The sequence below is a fragment of the Bos javanicus genome, chromosome 26 (assembly GCF_032452875.1).
Source record: "Bos javanicus breed banteng chromosome 26, ARS-OSU_banteng_1.0, whole genome shotgun sequence".
Lineage (NCBI taxonomy): Eukaryota > Metazoa > Chordata > Mammalia > Artiodactyla > Bovidae > Bos > Bos javanicus.
The window spans coordinates 11050610-11074381 of NC_083893.1; the positions used below are offsets into that span (position 1 = coordinate 11050610).

The window sequence follows — 23772 nt, forward strand, 5'->3', positions numbered from 1 at the left end:
AACTTTGAAAGCAGTGGAGCAAAGGACACAAATAAACAAGTCAAGGAAGAAGGAATATAGACGAAAAAGCGGTTAAGTCCATTAATAAGAAGAGCAGTTATGTCCGTGTCACTTTTTGCTTGAAGGCTCTCAAGCTGGCTAAGAGCGGAGGGGTGGTAATGAGAGCAAGGCTGCTTGACCACATATCTGGAGACACTTTAAAGTATTTTTACCTTTCATATCATAGTTTTCTTCTAGAGAAGTATTCTAAGGAGATTGTGTAATAGGAACACAAAGATATTAGTCATAACTTACCCTTAAAGAGGGAATTAAACCAATTATGACACAGGTCTCTAGTCCGTATTCAGGGGAACTCGTTTGCTCAAATTATGGGCAATTCTTTTTTTTCTTGAAACTTTGCTAAATTTTGTTTCTGTTACAATGAACCCATATTACTTTTATCATCAGCATAAATTAAAAATGCATGTGACTTTTAAAAACTGTAAATAAAGCATATTATGGCATCCTTATAATTAGTTTAGTCTACTTCACTTTTAAAAATCAGCATATTTCCTTGTTTTCTTTATAAAAGCTCCTACATTTATACAACTCCTTGTTGTCTGTCTGCCCTCTCACATCCCCATAGTATTTAACTAGGAAGATATGTAATATGCGTGTGTGCGCGCTCAGTCATGTCCTACTCAGTGGCCCCCTGGACTGTGGCGCGCCAGGCTCCTCTGTCATGGAATTTTCCAGGCAAGAATACTGGAGCGGGTTGCCATTTCCTGCTCCAGGGGATCTTCCTGACTTGAACCCACATCTCTTGTATCTCCTGTTTCTCCTGCATTGGCAGGTGGATTCTTTACCACTAGTGCTACCTGGGAAGCCCCGTAATAGGCTGTGGCTTACATTAATTCCTTCAATCAAGGGAGCCATATACAGCATGTTTACCTATTTATGTTTAAGTCTGAATTTCCAGAGAAGACTCGGTTTTACAAAAATTCTTTGCCTTTTTCACTATTTCTGCTTGGCATTAAAAAACAAACATAAAACTCCATCTGAACTAACCATTTTTTAATATTTCACTTTTAAGGTCAAACACAAATTCTGTAACAAGACATTTTATCCACCTTCCATTTTTACTATATACATACCTATTGTGGTGCCTTGAGAATGACCCACATAATACAGTTGTTCTTGGCCAGTTTTATTCAGAATGAAGTTAATTGCAGCTGGTAGGTCATAATTTGCCATCTCATCAAAACTGTAATCCAAAAAAAAGGAAACCTTTCATGGAGACATTGTACACAAATACAACAGAATACAAATAACAAGTGTGTGGGTCTGATGAGTCATTACAAGCTGAACACAGCTGGGTACACCAGCCCTGAGTGCAGAAAACTGAACATCACCGGATTGCAGAAGCCTCTCTGGGCTTCTTGATAACCATGCCTCCTGAAAATAACCGCTTTCCTCATTTTTCAGAGTGTGATCCATTTTTGAAATTTTCTATGAATGGGGTCAAACAGTGTGCATCTTTCTGCATCAGATTTCATCTCTGCCATCGCATATAGCTGTCGGTTGGTGACTGTGTCAATACATCACACTTTATTTGTCCATTCACTGCTGATGGGCATTTGGGAGTTTGCAACTTTTTGCTATTACAAATAATGTAACAACAAATATATTCCTGGACAGGCCTTTGGTAAAAAGCTCTCATTCTTGTGTTTTACGGCCTTGGGTAGGTTCTGGTATTACAAATGGGAAGCAAGCCCAAAGGAGTCCCTGGTGCTGACTTTCTCCAACGCCTGGTTTGGGGACACAGCCCTGAGCCCGTGTGCACGCGTGCTGTTACCACCACTCCCAACGTGTCAGGCTCTCTGCCAGTCTCTTTCCAGCTTGCATCTTCTCTGTTAAGCCCCCAGTGACCTTACAAGATAGGTATTTATTATCACCATTTTACAGACACAGAGCATGCCGCATGCATGCCTAATGTCATGCAGTGATTAACTGGTCCAGCTGGAATTAAAGAGAGAAGAGAACTTCTGGAAATAAGAAAAGTGAACACTTGGAGGACATGTTTATGAAGGAAAGGAGAAGGTTATGGGACACAATTTACTCAGCAGAACCCACACCACCAGGAATGCCAAAATAACTAAAAACTCCTTACTGAATCTAATCCTTCAATGTAACCATTTATTTATAATTTACCTTACTGCTATTTATTAAATTCCTCATATTTGGAGTACACGTTTATGAAGGAAGGGAGAAGGTTAAGGGTAGAACCTTCCATAAACCATCGGTTTCCTGTCATATGGTCTTGAATTCCCCATCTATTAGCCTCCCCAGTGTTTACACTGAGGGTACCAAGGAAATAGACCCCTGCCATAATCGACTCAAAAGATACCTGAAGGCCCAGAATTCATCCTGAGAAACTGAAAGAGTCTTGTGTTTCCGAGACCAGGTGTTTCCCCTGCTGTTCCCCATCCACACGTCAAAACCAGCATCTGCCAGGATGAAGCCCAGGCTGCTGTTGGGCAGGTTTGTGACCCAGTCGCTAGAGTCTGCCAGCAAGCCATGCTGCAGGAACACCACTGGTTTGGGACCTGGAAGGCAATCATGTGTAGAGTTAGCAGCACAAAGCTTCAAAACTGACATGATATCATGCTAACCAGATAAGTCGCAAAAGATCACAAAGCAAATAATGGAACAGAAACAAAAGACCAAGGTGGTGTTACCATTCAGGGGTAACTGTACTGTACATAATGTGTGAAGAGAGCGTGGGAGCTGTTTTTCTTGGGCACATGAAGACACTTCTCACCCATCAAAGGTGTTTTGGTACTGGGCCGTGGGAAAGGGAAAGTGAAAGTTGCTCATCTGTGTCCCACTCTTTGCGACCCCTTGGCTATACAGTCCATAGAATTCTCCAGGCCAGACTACTAGAGTGGGTAGCCTTTTCCTTCTCCAAGGGATCTTCCCAACCCAGGGATCGAACCCAGGTCTCCCACATTGCAGGCAGATTCTTTACCAGCTGAGCCACAAGGGAAGCCCACGAACGGTTAGCCTATTCCTTCTCCAGTGGATCTTCCTCACCCAGGATTTGAACCGGGGCATCCTGCATTGCAGGTGGATTCTTTACCAACTGAGCTATCACGAAGGTCATGGGAAAGATGATTGGACATTAAAAGACCAGGAAGTCAGGCTGACCAAGGAAAGACCTTAGGGACCAGTGGGGCAGCACTGCCTTGTTCCAAGAGGCTCTGGGGCTGGTCCTCACTAACAGAAGGAGCGTCTGTGCTCGGTGGTGTCTGCTGGGGAGGGTTAAGGGAAGGCAGGAGGTTAGCACACAGGGAGCAAAACTCCTAGCTGCTGGTTCCAACCTGTGCCTCTTCAGATCCTTAATGGAAAACCTGAGGCTGCGTAGTAGCCAATTTCGCAGGGCAGAGTCTTGAGAAAGGAGGATGGGCTCCAGTGGGTGTGGGAGAACTGAGGAGGGGAGAGCAGCATAAAGGGTGGGGCAGCTAGGACTGAGCAGGACCGGGAGGCAGGCGCCAGTTTGTGGGGACCAGGAGTCAGCTCCCTACCTTTTCTTGAGGGAATATTTCAAATGCCTCTGAAATCTCTCTATACTTCCCTCCCTATCCCCCCAGAAGGTTCAAAGGATTTTTAAAACGTCGAGTTGGCAACTTGAAGATATACCAGTAAACTCTTTAAACGCCACCAGTAAATAAGTTCTGGATTCCCACAAGCAATTAGGAGCCACAGATGCTTTTGCAAGAGGTGACCGTGAAGCCCAGAAGTGCAGGCTGCCAACTCAGGCATGTGCCCACCACACACGGTGAGCCGAGGGGCCAATTATGGCAGCTAAGGGGCTTTCAACAACATCTGCAAATACTTCTACTGAACCCCGAAGCTGCCATTTACCCCTGTATGAGGCTTACAACGTTCCCAGACCGCTTGCTCTGTAATGTATGGAAGGGTTTCCCAAAACTTGTATTTACCCCACATTTTGAATTTCCATGGACTTGGCCTTGCCTAAAACAACCTCTATTGCAATCCATGGTTAAAAGGAGTCTGTGTGTAACAGAAAAAGAAACAAAGAAAATTGTTTCAAAATGAAACAACCCAGGTACCTGGACTGCAGTTCAGTTCAGTTTAGTCGCTGTCATGTCTGACTCTTTGTGACCCCATGAATCGCAGCACGCCAGGCCTCCCTGTCCATCACCATCTCCTGGAGTTCACCCAAACTCATGTCCATCGAGTCGGTGATGCCATCCAGCCATCTCATCCTCTGTCGTCCCCTTCTCCTCCTGCCCCCAATCCTTCCCAGCATCAGAGTCTTTTCCAATGAGTCAACAGGTGGCCAAAGTATTGGACTTTCAGCCTCAGCATCAGTCCTTCCAATGAACACCCAGGACTGGTCTCCTTTAGGATAGACTGACTGGTTGGATCTCCTTGCAGTCCAAGGGACTCTCAAGAGTCTTCTCCAACACCACAGTTCAAAAGCATCAATTCTTCGGCGCTCAGCTTTCTTCACAGTCCAACTCTCACATCCATACGTGACCACTGGAAAAACCATAGCCTTGACTATATGGACCTTTATTGGCAAAGTAATATCTCTGCTTTTTAATATGCTGTCTAGGTTGGTCATAACTTTCCTTCCAAGGAGTAAGTGTCTTTTAATTTCATGGCTGCAATCACCATCTGCAGTGATTTTGGAGCCTGACACTGTTTCCACTGTTTCCCCATCTATTTTCCATGAAGTGATCAGACCAGATGCCATGATCTTTGGTTTCTGAATACTGAGCTTTAAGCCAACTTTTTCACTCTCCTCTTTCACTTTCATCAGGAGGCTTTTTAGTTTCTTTTAACTTTCTGCCATAAGGATGGTGTCATCTGCATATCTGAGATTATTGATATATCTCCCAGCAATCTTGATTTCAGCTTGTGTTTCTTCCAGCCCAGCATTTCTCACGATGTACTTTGCTGCTGCTACTAAGTCACTTCAGTCGTGTCCGACTCTGTGCGACCCCATAGACGGCAGCCCACCAGGCTCCCCTGTCCCTGGGATTCTCCAGGCAAGAACACTGGAGTGGGTTGCCATTTCCTTCTCCAATGCAGGAAAGTGAAAAGTGAAAGTGAAGTCGCTCAGTCGTGTCCGACTGCTAGCGACCCCATGGACTGCAGCCCACCAGGCTCCTCCGTCCATGAGATTTTCCAGGCAAGAGTACTGGAGTGGGGTGCCATTGCCTTCTCCAGGTGTACTCTGCATATAAGTTAAATAAGCAGGGTGACAATATACAGCCTTGACATACTCCTTTTCCTATTTGGAACCAGTCTGTTGTTCCATGTCCAGTTCTAACTGTTGCTTCCTGACCTGCATATAGGTTTCTCAAGAGGCAGGTCAGGTTGTCTGGTATTCCCATCTCTTTCAGAATTTTCCAGTTTATTGTGATCCACACAGTCAAAGGCTTTGCCATAGTCAATAAAGCAGAAATAGATGTTTTTCTGGAACTCTCTTGCTTTTTCGATGATCCAGCACATGTTGGCAATTTGCTCTCTGCCTTTTCTAAAACCAGCTTGAACATCTGGAAGTTCACGGTTCACGTATTGCTGAAGCCTGGCCTGGAGAATTTTGAGCATTACTTTACTCGCGTGTGAGATGAGTGCAATTGTGCGGTAGTTTGAGCATTCTTTGGCATTTCCTTTCTTTGGGATTGGAATGAAAACTGACCTTTTCCAGTCCTGTGGCCACTGCTGAGTTTTCCAAATGTGCTGGCATATTGAGTGCAGCACTTTCACAGCATCATCTTTCAGGATTTGAAAGAGCTCCACTGAAATTCCATCACCTCCACTAGCTTTGTTCATAGTGATGCTTCCTAAGGCTCACTTGACTTCACATTCCAGGATGTCTGGCTCTAGGTGAGTGATCACACCATCGTGATTATCTGGGTCGTGAAGATCTTTTTTGTACAATTCTGTGTATTCTTGCCAACTCTTCTTAATATCTTCTGCTTCTGTTATGTCCATACCATTTCGAGTCCTTTATCGAGCCCATCTTTGCATGAAATGTTCCCTTGGTATCTCTAATTTTCTTGAAGAGATCTCTAGTCTTTCCCATTCTGTTGTTTTCCTCTATTTCTTTGCATTGATCGCTGAGGAAGCCTTTCTTATCTCTCCTTGCTATTCTTTGGAACTCTGCATTCAAATGGGAATATCTTGTTTTAAGCAGGGGAGGATGTGGTAGAGAAAACTCAGTGACTTGTTAAGATACCTGTCACAGGGGATGGGAGTGGATCAAAGTCAGGTTTTTTTCTAATTCTCTTTTTGTTTTTTAGGGTTCCCCCATCCCTCACTTCAAGCTGGATCCAAAAGCCTAATGAACCACAGATACAAAGGTGAAACCAGACAGGAAGAAAGGAGTGAATCTGATCTTTCAAAGTCAGGTGTTTTCAAATCTGGAGGATCTGGGCCAAGAACTGCAAAGGGGAGGGCAGACCCCACAGCTTTCTCCTGGGAAATGCCAACAGGGGAGGAAAGGGGCTGGCATGGAGAAGCACATGGTTGAGAAACGGCTCCGCCTGACAGCAACCTCAAGCCTCTCAGCTATGTCCTTTTCAATCATTTGAGGAATGTTCACTGAGAGTTTCACTGGATAATAAGCAAAGCACTGGAAGTAAAAAAAAAAAAAAAAACAACAACAAAAAAACATCAAGTGATTCAAAACACACATTACATTTTCTGTCCTGGTACATACTCTGTGGCAGTCACTGAGCTAGCTTCAGGGATAAGAAAGTGGGTAAGCAGTGCTCCCTTCTCCATGGAGCTTCATTCTAGTCAAGGAGACAGACACGATTACCCTCCAGCCCAGTGTGGAAGGGGCTAGACTACCACACAGTAAAACTCAGAGGAAAGATAAATTTCACTCCGCCAGGAGAGGAAGAGTTGAGACGAATCTCAAGTGACAGACAGACTCCCCACAAAGGGCTCAGCCGCGTGGATCTGCAGAGACCTGACATTGTATCCGGGGCCTCAGCCAGACGGGACCCCAGAGGGCACTGAAAAAGCGCTGAATCACAGGGGTTTGGGGAACCACTGGCAGGGCGTGGTGCCTTATCTGATCTGGGCACAGAGGCGATATGAAGGACTTCCTTCAGGGGCGCATATCCTTGCACGTAGGGTCAGCTCCCCTTCCTCCCAGCACGAAAGGGGCCTCCGAGGAAGAAGCCACAGAGAATATACCCCACTGGGCTTCCCATGCCTGTGACTCCAGGAGACATGGTGGGCCACCAACAAAGAGAAAATACTAACAAACCCAGGCCCAGGGTGGAAAATACGTGCTGAACTGCCTGTTCCTTCCCTTTGACATTTAGCGAATGCAAAACGGCAGCAGAACAGACAAGGGCACTGTGACAGGCCTACCCACCTGTCTGCCAGCTTCTCCTACCTGCTCCTACCTGGCTCCCATGAGATGGGGCAGGCGGAGGAAGGAAGGCACGATGTCATCTCCTCCAACCCGCCACCAGTCAAGGATTTGCTGGAAAAAGAAGTTTCTCTCCAGGAGGGTTAAGCCTACTGTCATTCTCATCTTCCAGTGAATTACTTTAATCAGATTTCTCTTCATCCTGCTGAGAGAAGCTAACTGAAGTAACAGCTAGCTATTACTGTGCACCCCTCTGTACACAGGCGATTCTCCCAAGGACCAGCCTATCCACGCATGCCAGCACCTGCAGCCTGGTCTGTCTGAGCAACAGACCAACACAGCGGGACAAGGGCTGTCTTTCCTGAAGAGCCCTACTGTGAATTTGTCCAAACTGGCCGTACGAGGGCTGCAGGCTGAGGAAAAGGCCTCCGGGCACCTTTAGCCCAGAGAGGGTGAGTGACTTTATCGGTTACCTACGTAGTCAGCACAGAGCCAGCAAAGAGATGCAGTCCCGTGATGGCCCTGATAGGGCCAAACGTGGGTGGGAGCCCAGAAGGGATTACTCAGGCTTCAAAAATGAATCTGCTGAGCCCACAGCCTCACAAGACGAAGATGACTGGGTGCCTACAGAAGTTCCTCCCACCTCCCAAGGCACTGGCCTTCTCTACCAGGGCAGTGTGCCTCCACCACCCTGGAAACCGCTGTGAGAACTCAGCTGAGGTCCAATGAAGAACTGAAAGGAGGAGGTGGAGGAGCAGATCACAAAGATCAGGACATTGGCATGAAACAGACTGTGGTTCTTACTGGGTATGAAGCCCTATAGGATTTACTCAATCTCTCTGGAATATAGATGTTCTTATCTAAAGTGGGGGATGACACAGTGGTTGATAAATAATACTGACTCATAATAATAATACTAATAAATGTACTACTATAATTAATTATTATTAGAACAGCTCTGTGAAGAAAGACAACATGAACGGGCATTCTTTGGCCACGGTAACATAATCTCAGTTACAGTAGGAGCGCACTAAGAGTTGACTGGGTCAGGCACCATGCTACATGCACCGTCTCAGATAAGAAACCATGCATCTTGCTGAGCTGGGGCAGCAGGCTACACGGTGGCCCATCAAAGATGTTGTGTTGTCTAGTCTCTAAGTTGTGTCTGACTCTTTTGAGATCCCATGGACCATAGTCGGCCAGGCTCCTCTATCCATGGGATTTTCTAGGCAAAAATATTGGAGTGGGTTGCCATTTCCTTCTCCAGGGGATTTTCCCAACCCAGGGATCAAACCCACATCTCCTGAATTGGCAGGTGGCTTCTTTACCACTGAGCCACTGGGGAAACCCATTCCTAATTCTTGGAACCTGTGAACATGTTACCTCATGTGGCAAAAGGAACTTTGCAGATGTGATTAAGAATTTTAAGATGGGGTATCATCCTAGGTTATCCAGTAGCCCCAGTGTAACCACTAGGGTCCCTCTAAGAGGGTCAGAATGAGAGAGAAACTAGAAAATGCTATTGGCTTTGAGGATAGAGAATGGGGCAGGTAAGGGGGGTAGCTTCCAGATTCTGGAAAAAGCAAGAAAAGGGATCTTTCCCAAGTGCCTCTAGCAGACAGCCCTACCTTGATCTTAGGACTTGTGACCAGCAGAACAGTAAGATAAAAAAAATCTGTGCTGTTTTAAGCCACTAAGTTTGTGGTGGTTTGTTATAGCAGCAATAGGAATTTAAGGAAATAGTTGGGTACTAGCTTTTACCCTCATTTTTAAGATAAGGACTCTGAGGTACAGTGTAGCTAAGTTATCTGTGCAGAATTACACAGCTGGCAATCCCAGGTCAGGACTCTCTGCAATCCCATGGACTGTAGCCTGCCAGGCTCCTCTGTCCATGGGGTTTTCCAGGCAAGAATACTGGAGTGGGTTCCCATTCCCTCCTCCAGGGGATCTTCCCAACCCAGAGACTGAACCCAGGTCTCCTGCATTACAGGCAGATTCTTTAAAGTCTGAGCCACTAGGGAAGTCACTGCACTCACATTTCACAGTCACCCTGCTAGAAAGGTCATGACCCTCAGCAGGAAGGAACACAACAGTGCTGGGATCACAGAGCAGGGAAGAAAAATACCCCGTCCTCAGGGCGCCTCTCTCCCCAGCGGTAGCCATGGTCACGATGATTGCTAAGCAACAAGAAGGCAGAAACCATTCTGTCTCATCCACTGCAGCATCTGTGGCACCTGATGCTGAGTCTGCCATGTGGTGCTCACGGCAGGGAAATTTGATAAATAAATGCAATAGTGAAGGAATGAAGAAAGGAAAGGAAAGAAAAAAAAAACAAAACAGTGCATACTCAAAGCTACGGATTTTCCAGTAGTCACATATGGATGTGACAGCTGGAACATAAAGAAGGCTGAGCTCTGAAGAAATGATGCTTTTGAATTGTGGTGCTGGAGAAGACTTTGATATTCTTTTGGACTGCAAGGAGATCAAGCTGGTCAATCCTAAATGAAATCAACCCTGAATATTAACTGGAAGGACTATAGCTGGAGCTCCAATACTTTGGCCACCTGAAGCGAAGAGCCAACTCATTGGAAAAGACCCTGATGGTGGGAATGACTGAAGGCAGGAGGAGAAAAGGGTGACAGAGGATGAGATGGTTAGACAGCATCACCAACTCAATGAACATGAATTTGAGCAAACTCCAGAAGATAGTGGAAGACAGGGAAGCCTGGCATGCTACAGTCCATGAGGTGGCAAAGAGTCAGACACAATTTAGCAACAGAGCAAGAACAACAAATTCACACACACACAGTTACACCATGTGCACTTTTCAGGGCACAGCCTTCATTAGAGCTTACTATGTACCCACGATGGTGCTAGACCATTTATGTTACTCTTCCCGCATTATAGATGGGGTCTCTGAGGCATAGAAAAAAAGAAATAATTTGCCCCAGGATGCAGATACAATTAGTATATGGTGGAGCTGGGAACCGTGTGATCACATGACATTAAAGTGCCCATTATCTCCATGCCAAACTGCCTTTCTGCTTTCCATGCCCTTCTCTGTTACCACAGCCTGCCTTTAAACAGAGGTGCCGTGCCTCTGAGCTCAGGAGGATCCTACCCCCCTGTGGTCATCATAAAGTGTAGATGCTTCGGTCAACCCAGGCCCCAGGAGGACCAGGACTGCACTAACAGGCAGACTAAAGCCCTGGACCGGAGAGATTATCAAATAATCAGAAAAGGTCTGGGCCCTCCGACAGCTCACAGTTTAGTGGGGAAGCCAGAGATTACAAGCATCATCACCCACAAAAGCTAAGCTAAGCTAAGTCACTTCAGTCGTGTCCGACTCTGTGCGACCCCATAGACGGCAGCCCACCAGGCTCCCCTGTCCCTGGGATTCTCCAGGCAAGAACACTGGAGTGGGTTGCCATTTCCTTCTCCAATGCATGAAAGTGAAAAGTGAAAGTGAAGTCGCTCAGTCGTGTCTGACTCTTAGGGACCCCATGGACTGCAGCCCACCAGGCTCCTCCGCTCATGGGACTTTCCAGGCAAGAGTACTGGAGTAGGGTGCCATTGCCTTCTCCGCACCCCCATAATACACTATTATTTATTGTCTTAACTGTCTTAACTGCTGTGAGGGAAACACACAGAGAGCTGTGAGAATGTGTAGCCAGAGGCCTGACTGGGTGTGAGTGGCTGGGGAATTCCTCCCTGATACAACACTGAGGTTAGACAGGAGGAAGACAGGGAGTCCAGGGGAAGAAAGGGTGCTGAGCCAAGCATCTCCTCTTTCACTCTGACTCTCTGCTCCTGGCCCCAATCTGCAAATACAAAAGAAAACTGCTGTGCAGCTGACACTGCCCCGCGGCACTCAGTTAGGCAGAGGGTCTGAACACAGCCCCACACCCAGTGCGTCATCAAGGTCCAAGGGCATGAGCTCAGAGAGCCAGAGTCAACAAGTCCAGGCACTGCCTGATGGCCCTACGTCTTCCCAATGCCACCCCGGGGGGAGGAATTGCATCCTAGTTGATCAAGGCCTCTGTTTAGCTTGGCAGGGCACTGCATTTTGGAAATGGTTTCCTTAGGAATCACATATAAGAACAGAAAATTCAGAAATTGGATGGAATCCTAAAACATATAACCAAAATTAATTAAAAAAAAAAAAAAACAACAACACAGGCTGATGGCCTTTTCCTGCAAAACCTAACTCACAAGTCAGGTTGTGTATTTTCAATTATAACTCAAAAAGTACAATGGGCAACCCCTGAGGAGTTTTACCAAGGCAAAGTTCAGAGAGCCTGTTTCTTCACTAAGGCAATTACACTCCAGAATGCACTTCACTCATCAGGCCAGTAGAACCACCGCTTTTCAGATATGAATTTTCACTGCTGGCACTTTATCTGATGGCTGCTTTAGTTTACAGTTTATTTCGCAGTTAAGCAAGAAGTCTGCCTCACTGATATTGTTGCTATTTTACCTATTTGGGACAAGGCCTTTATTTCTGTGTTGTAGCCAAATAAAATAAATATTTTGACTCCCATAGATCCAATTTGCTCATTACTTATTAAACACATAAGGTCACATACTCCAGCTCAAAGAATACTGACTGAACTGGAATCAGACTGGCTGGGCCACTAGCCTTTGATGTAAAGCAAATTCCTTTCCCTCATTGAACCTAACTGTCCTGCCCAGTAAAATGAGGGTGCACTGCTCCAGAACCCGAGTTCCCAAACCCTAGGATTTTACCTTGGAATCCACTAGGGAGTTACGTTAAAAATGCAAGCTCTCCAAATCCTCGGTTCAGGCAGGACTCTGAGATCAGTGCCAGCATCCCATGACTTTCTGAAATAAGGCTCAGGAGATGAAAATATGACCACTTCCCTATAAAGGATGAATTTTTGAATTTCAATTCCCTTACAGAATTAGTGTAAAGGAGGGGGAGCTCAACACTTGAGAAAGAAGGTTGTGTAACACAGAGAAACAGCCCACACATGCTCTACTGGTCACCAAGAGCTTTCTAAATACACATTTCAAGCCACCTTACTCCTTGGAAGGAAAGTTATGACCAACCTAGACAGCATATTCAAAAGCAGAGACATTACTTTGTCATCAAAGGTCCGTCTAGTCAAGGCTATGGTTTTTCCAGTGGTCATGTATGGATGTGAGAGTTGGACTGTGAAGAAAGCTGAGTGCCGAAGAATTGATACTTTTGAACTGTGGTGTTGGAGAAGACTCTTGAGAGTCCCTTGGACTGCAAGGAGATCTAACCAGTCCATCCTAAAGGAGATCAGTCCTGGGTGTTCATTGGAAGGACTGATGCTAAAGCTGAAACTCCAATACTTTGGCCATCTCATGCGAAGAGTTGACTCATTGGAAAAGACTCTGATGCTGGGAGATTTGGGGGCAGGAGCAGAAGGGGACGACAGAGGATGAGATGGCTGGATGGCATCACCGACTCGATGGACGTGAGTCTGAGTAAACTCCGGGAGTTGGTGATGGACAGGGAGGCCTGGCGTGCTGCGATTCATGGGGTCGCAAAGAGTCAGACATGACTGAACGACTGAACTGAACTGAATTAGAGGTCTGACTAGACAGATTGTAAATGATTGTCTAAATCAGGGGATTCTCCACTGGGTTCATAAACTCTCTGCATCTGAATATAAAACCTGTGCACAAGTGTCTATTCTATTTTACTTGAGAGAGGATCTGCTGCCTTCATCGCCCTCAGAATCCTAGTTCTGATGACTGCCAGATACACCTCTGAATGAGGCCAGCCATGCAGACAATACGGCCATGCTCATTGCTGTGAAGAATAGAAAGATGACAAAGACGCAGCCTCCTCCTTCAAAAAGTGGGTGTGGGAGGGACTGGGGGCGAGGTAGAGAGAAGTACACACCTAAGCCAACCCCACAGCAGAGTAAGGCAAGGACCTCAAGAGGTGTATCAGCAAGGCCTTTGGGAGTTCAGAGGAAGTGGTCTCCTTCCTGCTCAAGCAACCAGGCAGAGTGGCCAACTAAGCCGGGTGGGGTGGCAAGGGTGGGGAAAAAAGCGTTTTTACGGATGTGTAGAAATGAAGATGGTAGGCACAGTGATCACCATTCCAATGGGTTGAGTCACCAGCTGAGGCCCAGAGAGAAATTAGCAAAAGGGGAATAAATTATTTGGATTTGAGAGTGTGAAAGAGTGACTCTTTAATACTTACAAACTGATACAACTTAAATGATACCATTTGCAATTTGGCTATGGTGCCAATTTAAATCTGTGCCAATGAGAAATGTTTCTTAGACAATGGGTAAAGATCAATGGTTCTCAAGCACTCCTCATAAACCAGATGAAAGAGATAGTCTATCCCATTCTACAGAAGAAGACACCATAGACATCCTATCCTATGACTGTAATCACTAACTTGGGGATTCACGAAGTTCTCTGCACACACCCAAAGTGAACTTCAAAACTCCACTGCTCTACAAAATGACGGTGAATAGTACAGACATCAGCCAGGACACAACATTAAGGAATGGTGTTATCTTTATTCATTATATTCATGAAGATTGTTGAATGGCAGTATCATATAATTATACTTGGGCTCTAAGAAACTTAATCCTGCAGAACTACATGAGATGGATGAGAACAAGGAGGTTGGCAGAAAGGAAAGCAGTTGACATGGTAGAGGAGTCATGCAGCCAAGGCCTGTGATAAAAATCTTTTGATGATCCCCAAGTGAGGCTCTACATAAAATCGGAGGGGGCCACTGAGACAGGATTGAAAGATGCTCACCATGCAGCTTTAACTAAGGTTCCACAAGGAATGTGGTATCTATAAAGTAATGGAGGTGACATTGGCAAGATGGAGAAGGGACAGGCTACCCACTCCAGTATTCTTGGGCTTCCCTGGGGGCTCAGAGAGTAAACAATTTGCTTGCAATGCTGGAGACCTGGGTTCAATCCCTGAGTTGGGAAAATCCCCTGGAGGAGGATATGGCAACCCACTCCAGAATTCTTGCCTGGAGAATCCCCATGGACAGAGGAGCCTGGCAGGCCACAGTCCATGAGGGTGCAAAGAGTCAGACACAACTGAGGGACTAAGCACAGCACAGCACAACCCTAGTCCCCTCACAGAAACTCCAACTTTGCAACCACCTATAGAAGGGTTGTTAGCATCCCTGAACCCAGGGGTAAGGTTGTTACCCTTAACACAAAAACTGAGAAAGAAATGAACTACACTAAGAAGGGCAGGGGCTTCCCTGGTGGCTCAGTGGTAGAGAATCTGCATGTCAATGCAACAGGTTTAATCTCTGATCGGGGAATATCCCACATTCAGCAGGCAGAGCAACTAAGCCTGTGTGACACCACTACTGAGCCTCTGCTCTAGAGGCCTCGAGCCCCAACTACTGAGCCCAGTTCAGTTCAGTTCAGTGGCTCAGTCGTGTCCAACTCTTTGCGACCCCATGAATCGCAACATGCCAGGCCTCCCTGTCCATCACCAACTCCCGGAGTTCACTCAAACTCACATCCATCGAGTCGGTGATGCCATCCAGCCATCTCATCCTCTGTCGTCCCCTTCTCCTCCTGCCCCCAATCCCTCCCAGCATCAGAGTCTTTTCCAATGAGTCAACTCTTCGCATGAGGTGGCCCAATTTCAGCTTCAGCATCATTCCTTCCAAAGAACACCCAGGGCTGATCTCCTTTAGAATGGACTGGTTGGATCTCCTTGCAGTCCAAGGGACTCTCAGGAGTCTTCTCGAACACCACAGTTCAAAAGCATCAATTCTTTGGCACTTAGCTTTCTTCATAGTCCAACTCTCACATCCATACATGACCACAGGAAAAACCATAGCCACTACTGAGCCCACTCGCCACAAATACTGAAGCCTGCCCCCCTGAGCCTGTGCTCAGAAAAAAAGTGAAACTGAAAGTGAAGGTCACTCAGTCATGTCTGATTCTTTGTGACACCATGAACTATACAAGTTCATGGAATTCTCCAGGCCAGAATACTGGAGTGGGTAGCCTTTCTTTTCTCCAAGGGATCTTCCCCACCCAGGGATCGTACCCACGTCTTCCACATTACAGGCAGATTCTTTACCAGCTGAGGCACAAGGGAAGCCCAAGAATACTGGAGTAGGTAGCCTATCCCTTCTCCAGGGTCTCCTGCATTGCAGGTGGACTCTTTACCAACTGAGCTATGAGGGGAGCCCACAAGCCACTGCAATGAGAAGCCTGCGAACCACAATGAGAGAGTAGCCCCTGCTCATCACAACTAGAGAAAAGCCCACACAGCAACAAAGAGCCTGGACGGTCAAAAATAAATTTAAAAAAATTATTTAAAAAAAAAAGAAGAGTAGGAAGAGCAGCTTCACTTCATTCTTGATAAATGAATTATGTTTTAAAGGATCATGTAATGACTTATAAATAGTACAGATATATGGCATTATTCTCTTATGCATTAAGAGCATTAATCTCTTAAAAGATAAGCAAAATGAATAGCCCTATTCTTGTTTTGAAATTCTTTCTCTCTCAGATTCTGAGTTTATTTCAGATGGCCAGGTAAGCAGTCACAAGAGCATAAGGTAGGGTGGTGGCCTGGCAGAGAGGAAAAGGCTAAACGGAAGCCATGTAACATGGGAGCCTAGAGAGGACTTGTCAGCTCCTGGAGGATGGGAGTCAGGAGTGACTGTGCAGTTTCTGGTCGTGGTCATTAGGACAATGAGGGTGTTATTAACAGAAGAGGAAGTCGGGAGACGAAGCGGCATGGATGAGCCAGCTTCCAAGCTGGGTGTGAAGGATTTTATGTATTCTTTCTGTCTATCTGGCTTAAATAAGCCAAACTAGCACCGCTGACAACACTGCTCCAGGATGGGAGTGAAGGACAGGGCAGAACCTCAGCGCCATGCTCGGCCGTGGACCAAGGAAACGCAAACCATCAGAGAAGAACCTATGCGGCTCTGAGGACAATCACAAACTCCTTTAGATAACTGACCACCTTCATAGATCGCTTCCAGACTTGTCTCTGAGCTTAGCTCATAGAAGGTGTTACACACACATCACTGATCTACAGGGAGGCCTCTGCAGAGCAGAGGAAAAGGGCGGGGACTTGATGCTATGACCAGACTATGAGTGCCTTCGATCTGTTCCCCATTCTGAAGACCAAAGATAGTCACTGCCCCAATCCATATACCCCTGCCAAAAAAAAAAAAAAGAAGAAATCTAACCCATATAACTAGGGAGCAATAAAGACTAATGGGGAACTTTGAGATCATCTCAGGCAATCGACTATTTTTAAAAATGAAGAACCCAAGACCTACAGAGGTAAAAACACAGAAGTGCTTATGGGCAGACAGAATTCCCCCGTCTCTTCTTCTATCACCTGAGAACAAGTCAAGAAGGATGCTCGCTTCCTAGGGTACAGCAATTTCACCTGCGGTGGCTGAGATAAATACCACAGGAAGCCACCTGGCACTATTTGCTTTGATTGCTATAGGAGAGAAAAGCCTGGAGGAAGGAGGCACATTCTTTAAGCTTGTTTTCACTGAGGTTTCCTGTATCTTTTAACAATGGCTCACATTAGTAATTATATTAGTCAACTAGCCACTTTTAAGAGAAACAATATCAATACATATCTTTCTCTATATTGACTCTGAAATCTGTATACAAAGTTCACTTTAAAAGTAAAACAGAGGAAGGAAATCAAGATCATATGTTCACTCTGAAATGTTTTGCATGTCTTGAGCAGAAGAAAAACAGAAGCCCTTGTTGTAACTCATTTCCGATTTTGTAACATACATTTAGCAGGATCTATAAATCATAAAACTCTCAAGAGTCAGAAATTAAATTTCAAAAAGAGCACTGGCTGTCTTCACCAGGTAACATCATCAAAAGATTCATTATGGCTAGAATTTATGGGAGAAAAACATAGATAAGTCAGATTTTATTAAGAGAAAAATAGACAATGATATAAAGCTCAATTAACACAGAGGGCTTTTAAATTCATTTTGAATAAATATTTTCTACTCACATAAAATTTTGAAGAAGACAGTTATCCATTTACCTTAATCTCACCTCAGTAGCCTAAGGAAAGTTTCTAAAAACAAAAAGTGTTAAAAAAGAAAAAAAATCTGTATCTAGAGAGACAATTGACTAAGGATCAGATCCTTATTCTGATGTCTGTTCAGTGATTTCAAGAAGTCTATCTAGAAATTCTTCAATCTGCACTGGAAACCACAGTTTTGCTTGAGTTATGAGACAGAAAAAATATGCATATATTTTAAGCCAAAGCTTAAATACTTAAATATGCATATATTTTAAGCCAAAGCTCAAGTATTCCCAATAAGTGTAGTTACCAGAACAAGACCACATGGAAAGTAATTTAACAATATCTGGGTCTTCCCTGGTGGTTCTGATGGTAGAGTCTGCCTGTCAATGCAAGGAGACTTGGATTTGATCCCTGGGTTGGGAAGATCCCCTGGAGAAGGGAATGGCAACCCACTCCAGTATTCTTGCCTGGAGAATTCCATGGACAGAGGAGCCCTGAGGGCTATAGTCCATGGGGTCACAAAGAGTCGGACATGACTGAGTGACTAACATACACACATCAAAATCACAAATCCACATATCCTCTGACCCAAAAATTCTATTTCTGAAAGTGTATCTTATAAATAAACTTGCACACAAACAAGGTTATTTACAGCAGCAGTACTTGTTAAAGGAAGAGTAGAAATAGCCCAAATGCCACTAAGAGAACACTTGCTAAATAAATCATGACAGTTACACAGTGGAATACTATGTATTGGTAGGGATGAATGATCAAGTGCTCTTCGTACTGTATGAAAAATACTCAAAACATTAAACAAAAAAATGCAAGAAACAAAAATGTGCGTTATATGCCACATTCTGAATTAAAAGGCAAGCAGGGAAAATAATACTTTATGTTTGTTTCTAAGAGGCTTTTTTAGAGATAAATTTAAAATAAAGAAAATTTGGAAGGATACATAAAAAAACTGGGGAGGTAAAGAATGAAATAGGAGGGAGGTATTTTACTGTGTAGCTTTTCATTCTCTTCAATTTTTGAACTATATGACTTTACCTACTCAAAAATTTAAGTAATCTTCAAATAGCAAGAGCTATCTACTTAATGTTCAAATCACTTTATTAAATAAAATGCTTCCTTATAACAATGAGATATTTTAGCATATTCTCAAACAAACGTGACCTTTGAATCTTTAAGTGAAAATGAAATTAGATGATTCTTGTCCTTGCTTCTTTAAAAGAAGTGTTTCTATATATCTGGCATAAATGTAATATGTTGAGTACTTTGATCTAAAAGACAATCCCATTTCAATGTTTTCATGTTAAATCTGAACTTGTGACTGATATAAAAACCAGCCAAATTCCAGCAATGCAATTAGATTTTCAGAACTTTCCTGTCTCAGCACTGAAGATACCCATACCTTTGTCAGAACGGTTTTTCCTCCCATGGGGAATTCGGTTAAGGCAAAGAATATACCCATCTGCTGTCACAACCAGGTGTTCCTCACTAGGGAATCCCCAGTGAGAGATAATTTCACTCTGTGGAGCAAAGGAAAAGACAAAATGTCAATGACCAAGTTTTATTTAAGAAACCATTACTGAAATTTTAGTCTGCTCTATCTAGTAGCCAATCTCCACCACAAGAGTAAATCCTCCCCTTGTTTCACCCCTGCATTCTACTCACAGATGCTTACTTAAACCTTGGATTCACCATTCTAACATGTTCTGCACCAACTGTGCCTTATTTTACCATAGCTTTGGGCTTCTTTGGTTCCATCCTGGCTCCCAGGCACAAATAACCACTTCTTTCTTTCTTTTCTAAATATGCCAGTTAATTCTGTAATCTACAATTTTCCTTGTTTCAAGAGACCCCATCCTGGGAAATGAAGGATAAAAAATATTAATCTGTTTTTAATCAGTGGACCAATAAATCTACACTAGAATGTCAAGGTAGAGTTGAACAAGATAAAATGATACAGACCCAGAGCAAATCACTATCTTGTACATCTTAAACTAATTCAATGCTATATGTCCATTACATTTCAATAAAACCAGGGGGAAAGATGAAAAGGAATAATGATCAAATTCACATAAGGAAAGATCCATGGGGCAATTAGGTTTTCTTTCTTTCTTTTTTTTTTTATTGAGGGAATGCTCAAACTACTGCACAATTGCACTCATCTCACACACTAGCAAAGTAATGCTCAAAACTCTCCAAGCCAGGCTTCAGCAGTATATGAACCATGAAGTCCCAGATGTTCAAGCTGGGTTTAGAAAAGGAAGAGGAACCAGAGATCAAATTGCCAATATCCACTGGATCATCGAAAAAGCAAAAGAGTACCAGAAAAGCATCTACTTCTGCTTTATTGACTATGCCAAAGCCTTTGACTATGTGGATCACAATAAACTGCGGAAAATTCTGACCACTTGACCTGCCTCCTGAGAAATCTGTATGCAGGTCAAGAAGCAACAGTTAGAACTGGACATGGAACAATAGACTGGTTCCAAGTAGGGAAAGGAGTACATCAAGGTTGTATATTGTCACCTTGCTTATTTAACTTACATGCAGAGTACATCACGAGAAACACTGGACTGGATGAAGCACAAGCTGGGATCAAGATTGCCGGGAGAAATATCAATAACCTCAGATATGCAGATGACACCACCCTTATGGCAGAAAGCGAAGAAGAACTAAAGAGACTCTTGATGAAAGTGAAAGAGGAGAGTGAAAAAGTTGGCTTAAAGCTCAACATTCAGAAAACTAAGATCATGACATCTGGTCTGATCACTTCATGGCAAATAGATGGGGAAACAGTGGAAACAGTGGCTGATTTTATTTTTCTGGGCTCTAAAATCACTGCAGATGGTGACTGCTGCCATGAAATTAAAAGACACTCTTTGGAAGAAAAGTTATGAGCAACTTAAACAGCATATTAAAAATCAGAGACATTACTTTGCCGACAAAGGTCCAGCTAGTTAAAGCTACGGTTTTTCCAGTAGTCATGTATGGATGTGAGGGTTGAACTATAAAGAAAGTTGAGTGCCAAAGAATTGATGCTTTTGAACTATGGTGTTGGAGAAGACTCTTGAGAGTCCATTGGACTGCAAGGAGATCCAACCAGTCCATCCTAAAGGAAATCAGTCCTGAATATTCATTGGAAGGACTGATGCTGAAGCTCAAACTCCAATACTTTGACCACCTGATGGGAAGAACTGAGTCATTTGAAAAGCCCCTGATGCTGGGAAAGATTGAAGGTGGGAGGAGAAGTGGATGACAGAGGATGAGATAGTTGGATAGCATCACCGACTCAATAGACATGAGTTTGAGTAAACACAGGGAGTTGGTGGTGGACAGGGAGGCCTGGCGTGCTGTGGTTCATGGGGTTGCAAAGAGTCGGACACCACTGAGCGACTGAACTGAACTGATAGTTGATGTTTAATATAAGTTTCAGGTATACAACACACTGATTCATAATTTTTAAAGGTTAAATTCCATTTATAGTTATTATAAAATATTGTCTATATTCCCTGTGCTGTACAATATATCCTTGAAGCTTCTTTATTTTACATATAGCAGTTTGTACCACTTAATCCATTGGGCAACTGTTAATTAGGAGCTCAGTGGCATACAGCTAACTCAGTTATCCAGAAGACAATGTGAATAAGTGCTTGTGATTCTCTCTACCACAAACACTTGAAAGGATTTAAGTTTATCATTCTTACAGAAAAAATTCAAAAAGAAAAATGCTTTTAATTTTAAAAAACCTTAAAAAGAAGAAATCAGGAACAAGAGATAAAATGCAACCTTAAGACCCTGATAACAGGTCGCACTCTCTTGACTATAAATTTATCAAAATCTCTAAAGCTACCTGGTTCTTCAGTTGTGTCATTGTTTTAAACCTGCTGTTTTCTGTAGCAATCTACACTTTCCTGATATTTTATGCCTAAATAAAATGTCTCCAGATTTAATTGTTTGCTTAAGACGAATAACTTTCAAATGTTTTCATTACTTGACGGATTATATTTTTATTTGTTCTAACAAAATTGTTTTCAGATACTTTGATTTTTGTACTGAACTATGAACACCGGTAATCTGTCCTTGTTCAACACACTCAGTATTAACATTCTTCGGAAGTTTTAACACTTTTTTACTGTTGTTTAAACACAATCAGTGAGATTTAAAAATGAAATGCATGTCTAAAAATATCACTTATCTTATTAAGAAGTATATCATTTCATCAGTAAAAAGAGGTTTGTAAAATACACATTACCTAGTGGGTAAAGTCCAGCTAACTGAACTGGAGATTCAGAGAACATGAAAAACACAATGAGATATAAAGAGAATGGAGTTTGTAGCTTCATGTAGCTATGTAACTGGATTTCAGAAATAACATTGATCACAGATGCGTTTTAAGAAGCAGACGCCTTTAAGAAACTTACCACATTCATATTTGTTTCAGGATCCACAGGTGTCTGCTTCCATCCAGATGCCTGGTAAGGCAGGGTCCCAAGGACCAAACAGACCAGCAAACCCCAGAGCCACATTTTCATTCTGTATAAAACAGTCTGTTGTTATTTGCCCACACCAATTTTACTACACAAAATTACACTGGTAAATAATGCTCCCATACGAGGTTCTGAACCAGTTTACGTCAGCTAAAAGTTAGGCAAAGGCCAAATAGGGAACAAATGACTCAAGCCACACCTCAAAGAAAAAATTCAGGAATTCTTTTTAACTAGGAAACCTCCCACCCACCACCCTCAGTTAATTTGTGACACATGGAGCCCAGAACACCCACCCACCTGCTCACCACAAAGTTAAACGTAATGTTCCTGGAGCAAGAGCGGAAGAGAGGACTATACGTTAAGAAAAGGGAAGATCCCCAAAATTCCAGAGCCTGTTAACCTCCCACCTTTTCCTCTCTAACTGTGATTCAAATGTTCTGAAGTTCAGCTGATATGAGCTCCTATTCTCGCGAGTTATTCACTTCCCTTCTTGCACAAAGTTACACGTTAGGATTTGAATTTGTCACCCAAGGGGAAAAAAGTGAAATGAAAAAAATAAGAGAGCATGCAGAAGAAATAGAAGGAAAGAAGATTGCCCCTCTCTGCTTCTGAGACCCTCTCCAGGGATCAGTTCTAACAGTGATGGCACAAAATCACAGCACAGCAAAGACCTTGGGGATGGATATTAAAGGCAAAATGAAGTGACTCTTTCAAGGACACGCTGATGGTTAGAGGCAAAAGTGGGACTACAGCCCCAGCCTCCCATATATTTTAAAATAAATATAGTCCCTTAAAGATATGAATGACGGCAGATGAATGGACAAGAAGTTGTGGCACATATACACAATGGAATATTACTCAGCTATAAAAAGGAACACATTTGAGTCAGTCTAATGAGGTGGATGAAACTGGAGCCTATTATACAGACTCAGAAAGAGAAACACCAATACTGTATATTAACGCATAAATATGGAATTTAGAAAGATGCTAACAGTGACCCTATATGCAAGACAGAAAGACACACAGATGTAAAGAACAGACTTTTGGACTATGTGGGAGAAGGAGAGAGTGGGATGATTTGAGAGAATAACATAGAAACGTGTATATTACCATATGTAAGACCAGTGCAAGTTTGATGCATGAAGCAGGGCACTCAAAGCCAGTGTGCTCTGGGACAACCCAGAGGGATGGGGTAGGGAGGAATGTGGGAGGGGGATTCATGATGGGGGGACACATGTGTACCTGTGGCTGATTCCTGTCTATGTATGGCAAAAGTCATCACAATACTGTAAAGCAATTATCCTCCAACTAAAATAAATTAATTAATTTTTTAAAAAGATATGGATGAGTGTATCCCAATACAAAGACTTGTATAAAGATGTTCATAACAGCTCTATGGGCAATAGCCAAACACGAGAAAAACCCAAATGCCCTGAATGGGTGAATGGATCAATATATTATGATATATACATACTATTCAGCAATAAAAAGGAATGCACATAAATAACATGGATGAATCTCAAAATAATCCTGGTGAGTGAAAGTCCACAGTCCCAAGCACATGATGTGTGCAGTCGCTCAGTCGTGTCCAACTCTTTTCGGCCCCATGGACTATAGCCCGTCAGGCTTCTCTGTTTATGGAATTTTCCAGGCAAGAATACTGGAGTGGTTTGCCATTTCCTACTTCAGGGGATCTTTCTGATCCAGGGATTGAACCTGCATCTCTTGTGTCTCCTGCATTGGCAGGTGGATTCTTTACAAAGCCAGATCAAATAAATAGATATGATTTCATTTCTATAAAACTCTAGAAAATGCAACCTAATCTCTATTGACAGAAAGTAG

The 23772-nt window shown here is 43.5% G+C and overlaps 1 protein-coding gene across 2 annotated transcripts in view; it reads right to left on the reverse strand.

Moving 5' to 3' along the window:
* The window catches only part of LIPA (lipase A, lysosomal acid type), a 128694-nt gene that overhangs the window by 15804 nt on the left and 89118 nt on the right, over positions 1 to 23772 (reverse strand). For both annotated transcript variants that reach the window (XM_061402757.1, XM_061402756.1), the window contains exons 2-5: positions 21865 to 21976; positions 18846 to 18963; positions 2387 to 2585; positions 1134 to 1243 (exon numbers count right to left, since the gene is read on the reverse strand). In XM_061402757.1, coding sequence (XP_061258741.1) covers positions 1134 to 1243; positions 2387 to 2585; positions 18846 to 18963; positions 21865 to 21975 — 538 coding nt within the window. In that variant the 5' untranslated portion in view covers position 21976. The remainder of the gene's footprint in view (positions 1 to 1133; positions 1244 to 2386; positions 2586 to 18845; positions 18964 to 21864; positions 21977 to 23772) is intronic.